At 41.2% G+C, this 14,588-nt stretch overlaps 1 protein-coding gene across 1 annotated transcript; it reads left to right on the forward strand.

Annotated features, from left to right (window-relative positions):
• Positions 1–5,145: 5,145 nt before the first annotated feature.
• LOC121517354 (hepatitis A virus cellular receptor 1 homolog) lies at positions 5,146–13,809 on the forward strand. The gene is made up of 6 exons (XM_041799054.1): positions 5,146–5,224; positions 10,624–10,956; positions 11,517–11,636; positions 12,462–12,554; positions 13,625–13,662; positions 13,756–13,809. The coding sequence occupies exons 2-6, from the start codon at positions 10,734–10,736 to the stop codon at positions 13,807–13,809; spliced, it is 528 nt and encodes a 175-aa protein (XP_041654988.1). The 5' UTR covers positions 5,146–5,224; positions 10,624–10,733.
• Positions 13,810–14,588: the final 779 nt, after the last annotated feature.

A 14,588-nucleotide genomic window follows, 5' to 3' on the forward strand; every position in this document is an offset into this window, starting at 1 on the left:
TCCTCCTAAGTATTCCACAGTCAACTGTCAGTGGGATCATAACAAAGTGGAAGCGATTGGGAACGACAACAACTCAGACACAAAGTGGTAAGCCACGTAAAATGATGGAGCGGGGTCAGCAGATGCTGAGGCGCATAGAGTAGAGTCAATGTCAAGTCAATTGCTACAGACCTCCAAACTCAAAAATGGTTTTAAAATAGATTAAAGGATGAGTGATATCAGATTTACTGGTGTGGATTTAATTTTTAAAGACCCTGAAAAGTCACCCATATTCCAGGCTTGTTAGAAGAGAATCTGTAAGGAAGTCAAAGGCATGGATATCATCATTAGAACAGCTCGCTGTAAGAGTAAGAAGCTATGATTTATGATTCAAAAGTGATTTAGCTTTCAAGAACCTGATGACACAGGTTCTTGTCATATACAACAATGCCTGTCTGATAAATTATTTTGTAATTATTTTGCAAAATGTACTGCCTACCCAAAACACCCAGTGGGTGAGAGGAAATCTGCTCAGTGGCTGGGCTGCATGACACACCTGAAATAAAACATTAATATTACAACATCAAGCATGAGTACTTTAACGTGTGGTGTGTCTGTAGAAGAGTACTGAGGGGAAAAGACCATCTCTACTAATTGAACACATAACACACAGACACACTCAACAAATAGAAGAATAATAGTAATGGTAATTATGATATGAATCAGCCCTTGTCATGTAAAAGAGCCGGCTCTTTGAACCAGCTCGTTCAGGAATGACCCATCCCTAGTGAAGACCTAATGGCCACAGACCTTTTGACCTTCTATCAAAATGAAGGCCAGGGGTGCACCAGTAGTCCAGTGGTTAAGGCGTGCACCATGTACGCGAGCGGCCCGGGTTCAAGTCTGGCCTGTGGCACCATTTCCCTCATGTTTCTCCCCGCTCTCTTCCCTGTTTCTGAGTCTATCCACTGTCGTCCTCTATCTAAGAAAGGCATGAAAAGGCCAAAAAATAAATCTTTAAAAAAAAAAAATTAAGGCCAATAAAAGTGAAAGACTGGGACACAAGACATTTTTTATTAAAAAGCTTAAAATACCAAAATCTGCGCACTTCAATCAATATTTAGAGCACAGATCCGATGGCAAGTGAGTTACGCATAAAATGACATTCCTCAACAAGTATATTCAATACAACATCCTAAAAGAAATAAAGCTGTCAGTGTGAGCGTGTTCAAACTGGACCAACAGCCCCATCTTGTGGTCAGAGATGTCTTAAGCCAGCATCACATAACTACTGTGTGTATTTTAACCTTAGCAGATCATAATAGGTTATATATGTGTGAATAATCTGTTCACAGGCAGACAGACTGCAGCTCCTACTATAACAGAGCAGTTTCTGATTTAAAGTCTGTAGAAACTCAATGCCAGTCCAACATTTACCCATAATCCTTTCTGGTTTCAGCCCAACAACACAGAGCTCTTCAGAAGCACAGCATTTGGTTAATCATGAGTAGAAGTATTAATGCATTAACTATGGATCCTAATTAACTGTAATCAATGCATTAATGCTGACAGTCCCAATATTAAGTTTTTGTACTCTTATTCATAGAAAAGATTTTCCTGTAAGTTGTTAGAGGCTGCAGTGGTTTAACCAAAGTGTGCTAAAAGGGACACTAAAACATGCAAGTAAACCTGATTGTTTTTTTCTCTTCAATAATGGGCTTCAATAATAAGGATTAATGCGTTACTGCTGACAGCCATGGATATTCTTATAAATGTGTTATAATAGTGCTGTAAACACCAACTGACATAAGGAATTCTTTATTGTAGAGAATCCTCCTCAGTATCATTCTGTGTTATTCTTGCGCTTTGCTACAGATAAGTTAAAGGAAGTCAGCTACCAGCTACCAGCTTGTTTGATCTGCATCATAATTGCTGTTTTTCTAGTCTATGTTTCACAAACCCAGACCTCCCAGAAGGTGACCAGATCTACATTTACTATTAGAAAAATAGGGGGGTGCAGGTGGCGTGTTGGTTTTAGGTGCACCACATGTACGGCAAGGGTTTGTATTTAGCCTGTGGCACTTTCCACGTGTGTCAACGAACCGTGCCCGGGCACCGGGCCCAGGCCCACTTGGGGAGGTGGTCTCAGGGGCAATTCAAGTGGACTCTGGCACGGTTCAGATGAGATGTGAATGCAACTGTGCCAGGATACGGGACAGAGCGTCGTATCAGCTTTATGATGCATCCTGAAAACTAAACTTCTTTCCACAGAGCGGCAGTTTGTTCACATTTTTCCTCTAGAAAGGGCGGAAATCATCAGAGTCCAGTCAATAAACGGTCTGTTGTGACTCACCTTACAGATGAACACAAGTTTGAGTCAGTGAGAGGAGGTGCAAAGACAATAAAAGTCTTCTGTCACGTCAGAAAGTGCTGTATCTGTGCAGCGTGAGCCCATTTATTCCTCTGAGCTGTAGTAGATGTGCAGATATAAAGAGCGATGTTACTGGCATCTTAAAAGTGATTTTAAATCCTCCATGGCTGCAGGATGGACTTTTTGCCGGGTCAAAACAAAAACAATCTTAGCTCAGGTCATGACCCCAGTGGTTGCCATAGTAGCTTCTTCTTCTTTCTCCTCCTTGTGGGGGTTGTAAACCAGCTACGTGCATACCGCCACCTGCTGTTTCAGACTGACACTGACACGGTTGGATGTTGCTAGTGTGAAAGCAAGCCAGCGGGGGGAAGGGGGAGGGGGAGGAGTCGTGGCGTGGTTCGAAACAACTGGGCCTAATGTGAAAGTGCCCTAAATGGAAGACGACTGAGGAAGACTCCACTGTTGAGAGCAAATCATTAAAACGCCAGACTGGAATTTTCCAAAATCCATCCTTACAAGCCACAAAGCTTCTGGGAGAATGTCCTTTGGACAGATGAGACAAAACTGGAGCTTTTTGGACAGTCACATCAGCTCTTTGTTCACAAAAATGAAGCACACAAAGAAAAGAAGACAGTAGCTACTGTGAAACATGGGGGAGGCTTGGGTTTGTTCTGGGGCTGCTTTGCTGCAGCTGGCACAGGGGGTCTTGAATCTGTACAGGGTACAATAAAATCCCAAGACTATCAAGGCATCCTAGAGCCAAATGTGCTGCCCAGTGTCAGATAGCTTGGTCTCAGTCTCAGGTCATGGGTCCTCCAACAGGAAGACCTAAAACAGCCAAGAAAGGTGAAGAACAAAACACCGGACTATTCTGTAGTAGCCTTCTATGGACCCTGATCTAAATCCTACTGAACATCTGTGGAAGGAGCTGAAATATGCAGTCTGGAGAAGGCACCCTTCAAACCTGAGACAACTGGAGCAGTTTGCTCAAAACTAGTGGGCCAAAATACCTGGGACAGGTGCAGAAGTCTCATTGAGAGTTACAGAAATCACACGTTTGCAAAGATTGCCTCAAAAGGCTGTGCAACCAAATATTGAGTTGAGAGTACCACCAACTTAGTCCAGGCCAGTTTCATTAGTTAGTTTTTTTTCAAATGATTATGTTGAACCACAATTCCAAAACAATGTCAGATTTTTATTAGCTAATTTTAATAAAAATGTTTATTTATTGATATTTTTATCAGTATGAAGTTGTTGGCACCCTTCAATTCTGTCCAAATGTTTAACTATGTGTTCCCAGGGATCCAGGCAATCGCCTACCTTTGCCAAATGGTAAAGTCCTCTGGGCTCACATGAGCCTAGTAACTCATTCAAGGGTTTAAATAAAGGGGGAGCAGTATGTGGTCATCCACAGACAGGGGAAACAGCAGAGTGAGGATCAACAGCAATTTATAGTTTATTATTTTTAATGATGTTTCCATGCTGCATGTCAGTGTGTTTGAGAGAATAACAAAATAGCCTGACTAGGAACCAAATAATGCAGCTCTAAGTGACAGTGAGGCACAGTTGCAGGTTTTTCCCTCTGTGGTGGGCTGTTGGTGGTGGGAGGAGTGTGTGTTTTGAGGAAGGACTTCATTAAACAGAGAAATCTGAATAAATGCAACATAAATTATCAGAACCTCAACCATGAAAATCCATCAAACTCTGATCTGCTTCTTCTTTCTCAGTGAGTACTCTGCTTTTTTTCCTTCAGCATTATTCTTTGTGTTTCCTGTTGTTTAATTTTTTTATTGTTGGTTTTTGTTCATTTAGTTTTGTAGGGGATGTGAAACACTGTCTAGTTTTTGGGCATTTTTTTAGACACATGGGTTTCTTACACAAGAACTGAGAAAATACTGGCAACCGTAAGTACTGTATAAGTTAACCGTAAGTAGTACTTTCTACAAAATGTTTTTTTCTTCCCTAAATATTTCATCAGATTGTCCCAGTGGTTTTGACAGGAATTCTGAAGCTTCCAGGATGTTTTTATTGGTTGGGTTTTATATATATAATTTTATGATCAATATTTTAAATATTACATTTTGAAATTGACACGGAAAAAAAATGATTATTTTGTCATGGGCTGACCTTGCCTCATGTGCTGTAAATGCCTGTGTCATCTCCACACCCCACTGAGGAAGTTAGTTAAGCAATTGGTAATTATCATGAACAGGATCTGGAGGTACAGCCAGGGGCAGGAGGGTTTTTGATTGGCTGACTTCAGAATTCCATCTCTGCTTTTCAACAGATGATGTGGTTCTGTTGGCTTCTTCAGCCAAGGACCTCCAGCAGGCACTGGGACGGTTTGTGGCTGAATGTCAAGTGTGTGTGTGTATAGATATATATTGTTATGGATAGGTTTGGGGTCTTTTCTCTTTCTCACTTTTCTTTTCCCCTGAAACTATGAGCTGGTATCAAACAGAGATGCAGCAGCTGTGTGTAAATATATTGTCGGGTAAAGCCTGTGAAATAAAGACTACAAATCCTAGCAACACAGGTCGGTGTTGGGAGACGTCACTTCCGGTCTGTGTGTTTGAAAACCGGTTGATTGTGAAATTGGGGACACCTGTACGGAGAGCAGCTGCAGAGCCAAGATAGAGACGCAGTAAAGAACTGCTTCACTCTTACATCTGAGGGACAAATGTGTGAAGTTGTGTAGTTCAGCTGCACCGTGCTCGCTTAGCTGCATGAGTTTAGCCCGCACGTTTTTAAACCTGCACCACCGCTCCCACCATCTCTCCACCACAACACAAAAAAACCGTGGGAGCCAAAAACCGTGCTTGTCGGGTTACCGAGGAAGGACACTGTGGGGTCGAGCTCCAGACTTCACACCAAGTACACACAGCTGCCATTTATTCACCTCTGGTTTATTGCTCAGCTCATGGTTGTGTTTTCATAGGATGCAGTGACTGCAACTCCATTAATTGGGGTTGTCTAAGTTGCAATCATAACAATATAGATATGTATATTTTTTTCTTTTATATACTGTATATGACAGCTCTGATGGATGGAGAGACTTTTTTGACACACAGATATGTATGTCCATGACGCAACTAAAGGAGGAAACATGGACGTTGCATGCACCATCGTTCTCTCTGGACTGAGGAAGATCTTTTGTAGGAATGACGTGATGAAGAGATTCTGGTTCAAACAGATGGTTTAGCACATTCAGAAAGTATTCAGGCCCCCTTTACTTTCTTTAATTTTCTTAGGTTGCAGTCTGATGCTACAGTAAAAAAAAAAAACCCTCTCATTAATCTGTACTCAGTAACACATCATGACAAAGTGAAAGCAGTTTTTTTTTATTTTTACATCAATTAAAAATAAAAAAATATGATATCAGATTGACATAAGTAGTTAGACAATTTGCAAAATGTGTGAAAAGGATTACACTTCTCGATAGACAGCCTCACAGCTGACAATGATATCAGAGCTAAAACTGAGCCATGAGGTCAAAGGAAGTCAGAGCTCAGAGACAGGATTGTTGATATTTCCATTTTTTATTTCTAACTTATTTGCACAAATTTCTAAAATAATTTTTACTTAGTCATGATGGGGAACTGAGTGTAGAGTAATGGGAATAAAAATGTTTTGGTTTTTTTCTGTAGCATCAGGCTGCCACATAAGAAAACTGAATAAAGTGAAGGGGTTCTGAATACTTTCTGAATGCACTGTATATTAAAACATATACTACACTGTCAAGCTTTGTTCAGCCCAAATTAACACTACATTGATTTGAAATTGTTGCACCAAACACACTGAGCGACTGCAGCCTGACCTGAAGAACAGCACTGAAAGCTTTTCATGAAGACAAAGATGTTTTGGCCCTCGTCACCACTGCTGCAGCCACTTCCCTTCTAGCACTTGTATTCTTCTCTGTCACAGAGACAGGGGTGAGGTTGGAGCTTGGGAGACTTTGCTCTGGGAAGGCAGCTGGCCCAGATGGTGTGTGTCCAAGGCTGCTTAAAGACTGTGCTGCACAACTGTGTCAACCTCTCCACAGGATCTTCAACCTGAGTCTACAGCTGGGGCAGGTGCCTGCTCTGTGGATAACATCCTGTATTGTACCGTTACCAAAACTAAAATGTCCGGCTGAACTAAATGACTACAGACCAATTGCCCTTACCTCACACATCATGAAAACTCTGGAGCGGCTGATTCTACGCCTACTGAGGCTTGAGGTCAAAGGCAAACTCGATTCCCTGCAGTGTGCATACAAAGAACACACTGGAGTGGATGATGCCATCCTCTTCATGCTTCACTGTGCCCTGTCTCATCTGGAGGAACCTGGAGTTTATGTGAGAATCATGTTCTTTGATTTTTTTAAACTCATTCATCTCCATCCAACCCACCATACTCAAAGACAAGCTCACGGAGATGGGAGTGGATCCTTCCTGTGTTTCTTGGATCACAGATTACCTGACAGGAAGGCCACAGTTTGTCAGGCTGGGGAACTGTGTTTCTGGGACATTAATGAGCAGTACAGGGGCTCCACAGGGAACAGTCCTGGCTCCATTCCTGTTCACACTGTATACATCAGACTTCAAATACAGCACTGAGTCCTGCCACATTCAGAAATACTCTGATGACACTGCTATGGTGGCATGTATCAGAAATGGACAAGAAGCCGAATACAGGGATCTGATAAGTGCCTTCAGTGACTAGAGTCACAAAAACTGCCTCCTAATCAACACCTCAAAGACAAAGGAAATGATCATAGATTTCCGCAGATCCAAACCCCCTCTTCAGCCAGTGAACACTTGTGGTGTGGACATGGAGGTGGTGACATCGTATAAATATTTAGGTGTACACCTGGATAATAAGTTGGACTGGTCTAAAAACGTAAACTTCATCTACAAAACGGGGCAGAGCCGTCTCTTTTGCCTGAGAAGACTCCGATCATTAGACATCTGCAGTAAGATGCTGCAGATGTTTTATCAGTCTGTGGTGGCAAGTGTTCTGTTTTATGCTGCAGTCTGCTGGGGAGGCAGTGGGAAACACAAGGATGCAAGGCGCCTGAACAAACTGGTGCAAAAAGCTGGCTCTGTGGTCGGAATCAAGTTGAACTCATTGGAGGATGAGGTGGAGAGACGCGCAATGAAGAAGGTGGAGGCCATTTTAGGGAACATGGATCATCCACTTCATATCACCTTAAATGACCAAAAAAACAACGGTGGTGGACGGCTCCTATCCCTTCACTGCAGGATGGAAAGATATAGAAGATCATTGAGACCCTCAGCAATCAGATGCTATAATTCTACTATAAACAGATGAGACTACAGACAAATGAATCTCCCTTCAGGGATGAATAAAGTTATTTTTGTATTGTACTGTATTCTTATGACCGGCTTCAGCATGAGTTTGCAAAAGCTATGGGCAGGGTTTGGCTGTAAAGGCGTTTGCACACTAAGCCTGGTTTTCAAACAAAATTTTTGCACATCAAAAAAGAAAAACGATCTCATATTTTTCTCTCTCCCTCTCTAAGAATCAGTGATTCTTAATGTGTTTTTTAAAGAAGGCTGAACAGAAATGAAAGAAAAACAACATTAATGCAGCTTAAATGACTAAGGCCAAGTTTTACAGCATCATAGTTGCAGGTTTTTGTCTCTGAGGGGAGGAGTGTGTGCAGTTTAGGGAAGGAGTCCATCATTTAGAGAAGTGGCATCTATTTGTAATTCAGAAGAAGAGCAATGGAAACTAAAAGACTCTCCATCATTTTTTCAAACATGTTGGTTTGATATCCTGTGTTTATGTAGAAAACAGCAAAAATGGAGGGTTCAAACACCTGAGAGCTTTCAGCTGACTATGTTAAACTAAAATATCACACAGGTAACACACCCAGATGCTCTAGTTGAAGAGAATGTATTAATAGTTATTATTCGCTAGGGTTGATACAATTAACTGTTGTAAACACAGAACATGAAACTGATGCTGCACAGACAGTTTGCAGCTGTTAAAACTAACTCTACCCTCAAGGTGGACCTTTGAGTTAAAAGTGTATAAAATACTTTATAGGCAACAGAGATACAGAATATTATCAGCATTAACAGATTATAATTTAAAGACTGACAGTATTTATTGTTTACCTTGTCAAGCAGATGGATTGTCCAGATTCCGTCTGTCGTCAGGTAGATCCATCTTCAAAAGCTCCAATCTGAAACGATTGGTCAGGTCTGACTAAACCAAAGTTAAGGACAGTGAGCTAGCTACAGCCGGGGTTTAGCTGTACTGGAAGCTGACAGCGATGTCTGCCGTTTAGCACGGATGTAGCTACAGTAGCAGCTGTTCTATCAGAACTAAGTAGACCGGGAGAAGACGAGGGAGAAGAGCAGAAACTTGGTCAAGTTCTGTTAAGATCAACATTTAACTAGAGCTATATCTGAGCTAATCCCTGCACTGGAGGCAGCCATTGCAAATAGCTTTAAGTACAACTGAACCCCAACTGTAGCTTCACCTTGTTCCCCCTTTAAATGACGCTGAATGACTCAAACAGTGTTAGGTTTGGCACAAACGTTGGTGATTGAAGCTGTTCAAGATGGATTTTCCTGCTGACAGATGGAGTCTGGCAAATCCATCTGCTTTGAAAGGTTAAGTATTTTGATATAATAGAGAAAAATCAGGGAGAGTTCCTCTCACTATCCTCCATGAGCAGAGTTTCTTAGCTTGTTTAACGAAGTGGAGATAGTTGTGCATTAATATCCACATGATGATTGATCCTTGATTGATTTGTCAAGACGGACACAAAATCTACTCATGTTTAAGCTGTCAAAGATTTGTCAGTAAAAGCTCCACTCTGCTGTTTGTCTGCATTCAAAGTCAAAGCAAGAGACTGAAATTCACAGAGCAGATGGATGCAGTGTGGACTGAAGCACTGATGTACAATGAGATGCAATATATTACCTTAACATGCAGTTAGGACAGTGTTGGCTCCTCTGTTAAGTTGTTCCACTGATGAAGAGAGTAGAAACGTGAATCAGCCACCATAGAGGATCTGGCTGCAGACCTCTACAACGGGGCGACCTTGACCATGGGGTGGAATCTATGTATATTACCCAGGCTGGAATCTGAATGATGTACATTGTACTTGCTGAGTTTACAGTTAGGGATGTAAGGATATATCCTGAATCAGCTAAAAATCGATACAAATACGGGGGGATTTCAATCAATACAGCACAATATGAGCTTTAACAATAGGGGGTGCTGTCTGTTTTTAGTGCCGCTTGTTTTGACGTCTGCTGACTTGAGTTCAGCCCACACACTCGGACTATGTCAGGTAAATTTACTGCAGTCATGGCAGCGGCGGGTGAAGACTTAGCAGTGGCGGACTCCCCGTTTAGTTTTAAGTCAGAGGTGTGGCAGCGGTAAGCCTGAGGTGGATTTGTTGGTCCCCTGTCACAAACAAGTGCAAGAGCCAAGGAAATAACCAAGTGCAATGGTATTTTTATTGCCAAAGATATGAGGCCAATTTCAGTAGTTGAAAACGAGGGATTTCGGCAGCTAGTAAACGCGCTGGAGCCAAAATACCTCATCCCCTCCCGCCCACACTTTAGCCAGTCTATTATGCCTGCACTCTACACGGAAACAAAACGAACGGTGGTCCAAACTCAGAGATGCCGATAGCACTGCGATGACAGACGGCTGGACGAGTTGCACTACCCAGAGTTACCTGGCTATTACAGCTCATATGATAAGTGAGCGGGGCATGGCGAGTTTTGTTTTACAAACTCGTCCTCTCTTCAAAACTTCTCAAGTTGATAAATGAAGAAATGTGCAGTATATTTTAGTTTATGAATTCAAACACGACCTCAGAATTTTTCAAAACTACTTGGTTTGTGAGAAGGACATGAGAGGAAAATTTATTCGTCAGAAATTTTCTTGAGAATTTAAATAAAAGATTAATAATCTGTATTTTGACTTTAATCTGGTTTTTCAAAAATATGAACTCTATGTATTCAAATTAAATGGAGTCAAGTGTATCACTATATCCCAATATTTGATTTATGAGTAAAAAAAAACAACATCAGGATTGGAAAAAAATCGTGGGTTGAGTGTATCCTTACATCCCTAGTTACAGTAAGTGGCTATTTTTCACATCAGAGAGATTTACAGTCAGATGTCTCTCAAATCAGCTGCTTGATTCTGATTCTTGGAAATGTGAGCTTAACTTTGAAATCTCATGTTTATCTTACAAATAGTTCAGGTAATAATTAATCTTTTTTTTTTCTTTCCAACAGCTCTGAGGGATGGAGGGACTGCTTTATTGCATACAGATATCGGTGTCCATACAGCAACTGAAGGAAAAAACATTAAAGTTGGATGCACCTTCACTGTCCTTGGAAGGAAGATGATGTTTTGTAGGAATGACTGTGATGAAGAGATTCTTGTTCAAACAGATGGTGTCAGAGCTTCAAGTGGCAGATACAGCATTCAATATGAAGAATCTGTTTCAATGATCTATGTGAGCATCACAAATCTGAGAGAGTCTGACTCTGGAAAGTACAAATGTTATTTGGAGAGAGGGTTGGCTCCAGATTCAAGTGAGACGTTTGAGCTCAGAGTCATTGAAGGTGAGTTTTGCTCCTTATTGACTTGTTCTGATGTTTAAAGCTGAATATTTTCTTCATTATGAATTCTATCAATACTCCATAAAAAACAAGATTTGGTATAATAATTAAAGAGATGTTTATTGTCTTTGAAGTGAATTCAGATAAAAGCTACTAGGGATGCACAATGTTGGATTTTTGAAGATTGGATATGGTGATGTTTACAAAGTCATTGCAGCCAAAAACAATATTGATACTGATATTTGACTGTAGTTCTAAAATTTCCTAAATTCTGTTACTTTGTCATGATGGGGTTCTGAGTGAAGAGTAATGGGAATAAAAATGTTTTTAGACTGTAGCATCAGGATGAAACAGGAGAAAACTGAAGAAGTGGGAGGGGGTCTGAACACTTTCTAAATGCACCTTAATTGATACTACACTGATTTCAAATTGTTGCGCTAAACACACTGAGCGACTGCAGCCTTTAGCTTTGTTCACTGTTTTCAGTTTTTATGCAGTTAGTCTGTTATTGTTTCATCATGTTTTTCAGCTCAACCACATAAAAAAACAAACTCTTTCCTCAGCAGAGACTCCATCGACCTCCACACTGATGGCAACACAGAACCCAAACACCTCAGGTGTCACCACACCTTCATCACTCTCCTCTGAGACCACCAAGTCTCTGCAGCAGACATCAGCTTCAGGTACGTTTACCAAATTCACTGATAACAGGTAAAGATTTACAAAGACTGTACACTCAGCACTGATGAAGCATAAAATTTGGAAGAGGGTAAAAGGGAGACCTCGCCAAATGGGGAGTATTAACCACTCTTATAAAAGCAAGAATTTAAAAGTATATATGTATCTCTATAAAGTATATAGCCTTCCTTAAAATGTAAAACCCTTTTCTTAAAGGGGACATATTATGCAAAAATCACTTTTTCAGGCTTTTCTAACAGAAATATGTGCTCCTGGCCTGTCCACAATCCCCTTAAATACCAGAAAAATCATTTCCCTTCCCTTTCCCTTCCACTCTTACTGTGGTGATTTGCATAACACTCTCTTTCTTCACCTTTGAGTGGTGAGAGGGGGTTAATACTGACAAAACTGGTTGACAGAGACAGGAATAGATTAAAAGCAGCAAAAATGGGTGAAAAAGTGGTTAAAATGTGTTAAAAGTAAACATAAAGGCTCAAAAATAACTGTTAGCCAGGACACTAGCATCAATGCTACCGATCCAACTCAGACGTTGATACTATCAATAAACCACAGCTGGGGAGGGAGGGCCCATCCTTTGGGTCTGTCAGGGGCCCAGCAAAATCTGAAGCCAGGAAACGCAGTCCCAAAAGTTCAGCCTCCTCACTCATCAAGTTAAAACAACACAGCAAAACCAAAAACCACATCCAGACCACCACAACCTAATAAAACACAAAAATCATTCCACAGTTGCATAATCCTCCATTACAGACACAGCAACAAAAAAGCTTTAAGAAAATTCAACTTTTTTCCTTGTGCTCTAATATGTGCAGGTATTCCTCTCTACATGCGTCTGGTTCTGGTCGTCATATTCATCACGTCATCAGCAGCTGTGATGATAGTCGTCAGGATGAGGACCAGAAAAGGTGAGGAAAGTCAGAGCTGAGGAGTGAGGAGTTTTATCTGCTTAGGAAACAGACAGACTGTTTTACCGACAAAGGTGGATCATCAGCAACAAGACTCTATGATAGCTCACATCCATACAGTTTGTTTTAACCCCATTTTCCTGTGATAACCACGTTTGCTTTCTTGAAATTTCAACATTTTGTCATTTTTTTGTCTTTTTGCCATCATGAGCAGTGTAGAATTGAAGTTACCTTAGAAAAATGGCAATTGACATCTCCTTGGTAAGGATCCATCCTTCCTGGAAAATGAGAACACCAAAGAAAAAGAGGCGTCTCTCTGGTAAAGTCCTGTCCTCTGCCAAGAATCACAGCACCCCTGAGCTTCAGCCCAAGCCTCAGCAGTCTTTCTGTACTCAAGACCCTCAGCCTCCCTGTCCTGGTTGAGCGCCTCCTGCTTCCTGTCCCAGATGAGCACTGCTTGTCTCCAGTTTCACCAGAGTACAGAGGCCCCCAGTCGTAGAGCAGGAGGACCACTCTTGTTCTCCTGGTTCCTCATCAGTGGCCAGGCCAAATTCAGCTCCTGGATCCCTGTTGGCAGTCCAGCTGATCCCAGATCCATGCCTGTTTGACAATCAGGACTTTGAGAGGAAGAAATCCCATTTTCATGAAAACATGGAGATAAATAAGATGTGTAGATACATGTCCAGTAGGATTCCTCATATCTTTGTAGTTCTCTTGATACCACTAAAGACTTCAGAACACCTTTTAGAGCATTTATTGTTGTATTTCAAAAACAGGCCCAACTTTAATCCACTCCCAGCGAGCTCTCTGCAGCAACAACAGTTAGGAACCAAAACTACCACATGACCTTCAGACGACTCTGACACACCACAGTTTCAGGTCAGTGAAACAGTGGTGTGTCAGAGGATAAAGCATTCTTCAGAGATATCTGTGTTCTGTTGGTTAATACAGGGATGATAGATTTAAAAATTCATACCTTCTTCCTGGGGAGGGTAAAATTGTCCCTGACTCAGTTAATAATTGTTTGTTGCTGCCCCAGTCAGATCCTGATCTTCTGATTATTTTTACAGACCCTGATGAGCAGCCAGAGTACATTAACATCACTGAGGTGAGTCTGAACAGATTTGGAGACATGAGTTTTAAAGAGTTGAGTAAAATTAGCTGATATTGTTACCAACCCAAGTTTGTTCTTCTCCTGTAGATGAACCGAGTGAATGAGGAGGTCAGAGAGGACAGACGAGAGAGTCGAGCTTAACACATGTCAACACATGTGTGTGTCGCTCAGCAGCTAAGGTCAAGCTCAGCAACATTTCTTTAGTCCAGGCTTTTTCAGACCTGGTAATAAGTCCAGAGACCTCTGGTGCTTTTTGGACATCCACAGCACAACTGTGGGCTCTTAGCAACCCTACTACCTGCACAGACGCTCCCGTAGGCCGTGCTTATTCATGATATCCATGTCTTACTCCATCCTGAAGGTGTGGACTTCCTTATTTTTCAACAGATAATTCTGCAGTGCTCCTGGAAAATTGCAAGAAAATCCAGAGCATGACCGGGGTCGTGCCAGTCCTCCTTCCCGCCCGATGGTGCCCTCAGGCGGCTTACTCGCCACATCTTTGCTTCAATTTTGGCTTAAATGTGACTTAAAGTTCTGCACAGTCGCATGTTAAATATGACTTTTTCATAATGTAATAATTTGCCCTGAATGCAATTAAACCTGCTTGAAACTCTAAATACATGATTTATTTTGGTCCCTCATTTTTGTGACAAACATAAACTTACATTATGGCTGCTGTTTTCATTTTTGACTCTAACAAATTAAAGTAACAAATATTTTATTAAGGTGGACTAGCAGCTATCCAGCTGATTATATAGAGTTAACTGACTTCATTAGTTGTAATAATAAAGAGCTGACTACATGTGTTCATTCATTATTGCAGTGCAATAATACAGACTTTGTTATAAACCATTCTGCAAGAGAGGGAATTTAACTCACAATAAAACACTATTTTGTTGCTAAAATGATAAAACAGTTTT

The sequence above is a fragment of the Cheilinus undulatus genome, linkage group 11 (assembly GCF_018320785.1).
Source record: "Cheilinus undulatus linkage group 11, ASM1832078v1, whole genome shotgun sequence".
In the NCBI taxonomy this organism is placed as follows: Eukaryota; Metazoa; Chordata; class Actinopteri; order Labriformes; family Labridae; genus Cheilinus; species Cheilinus undulatus.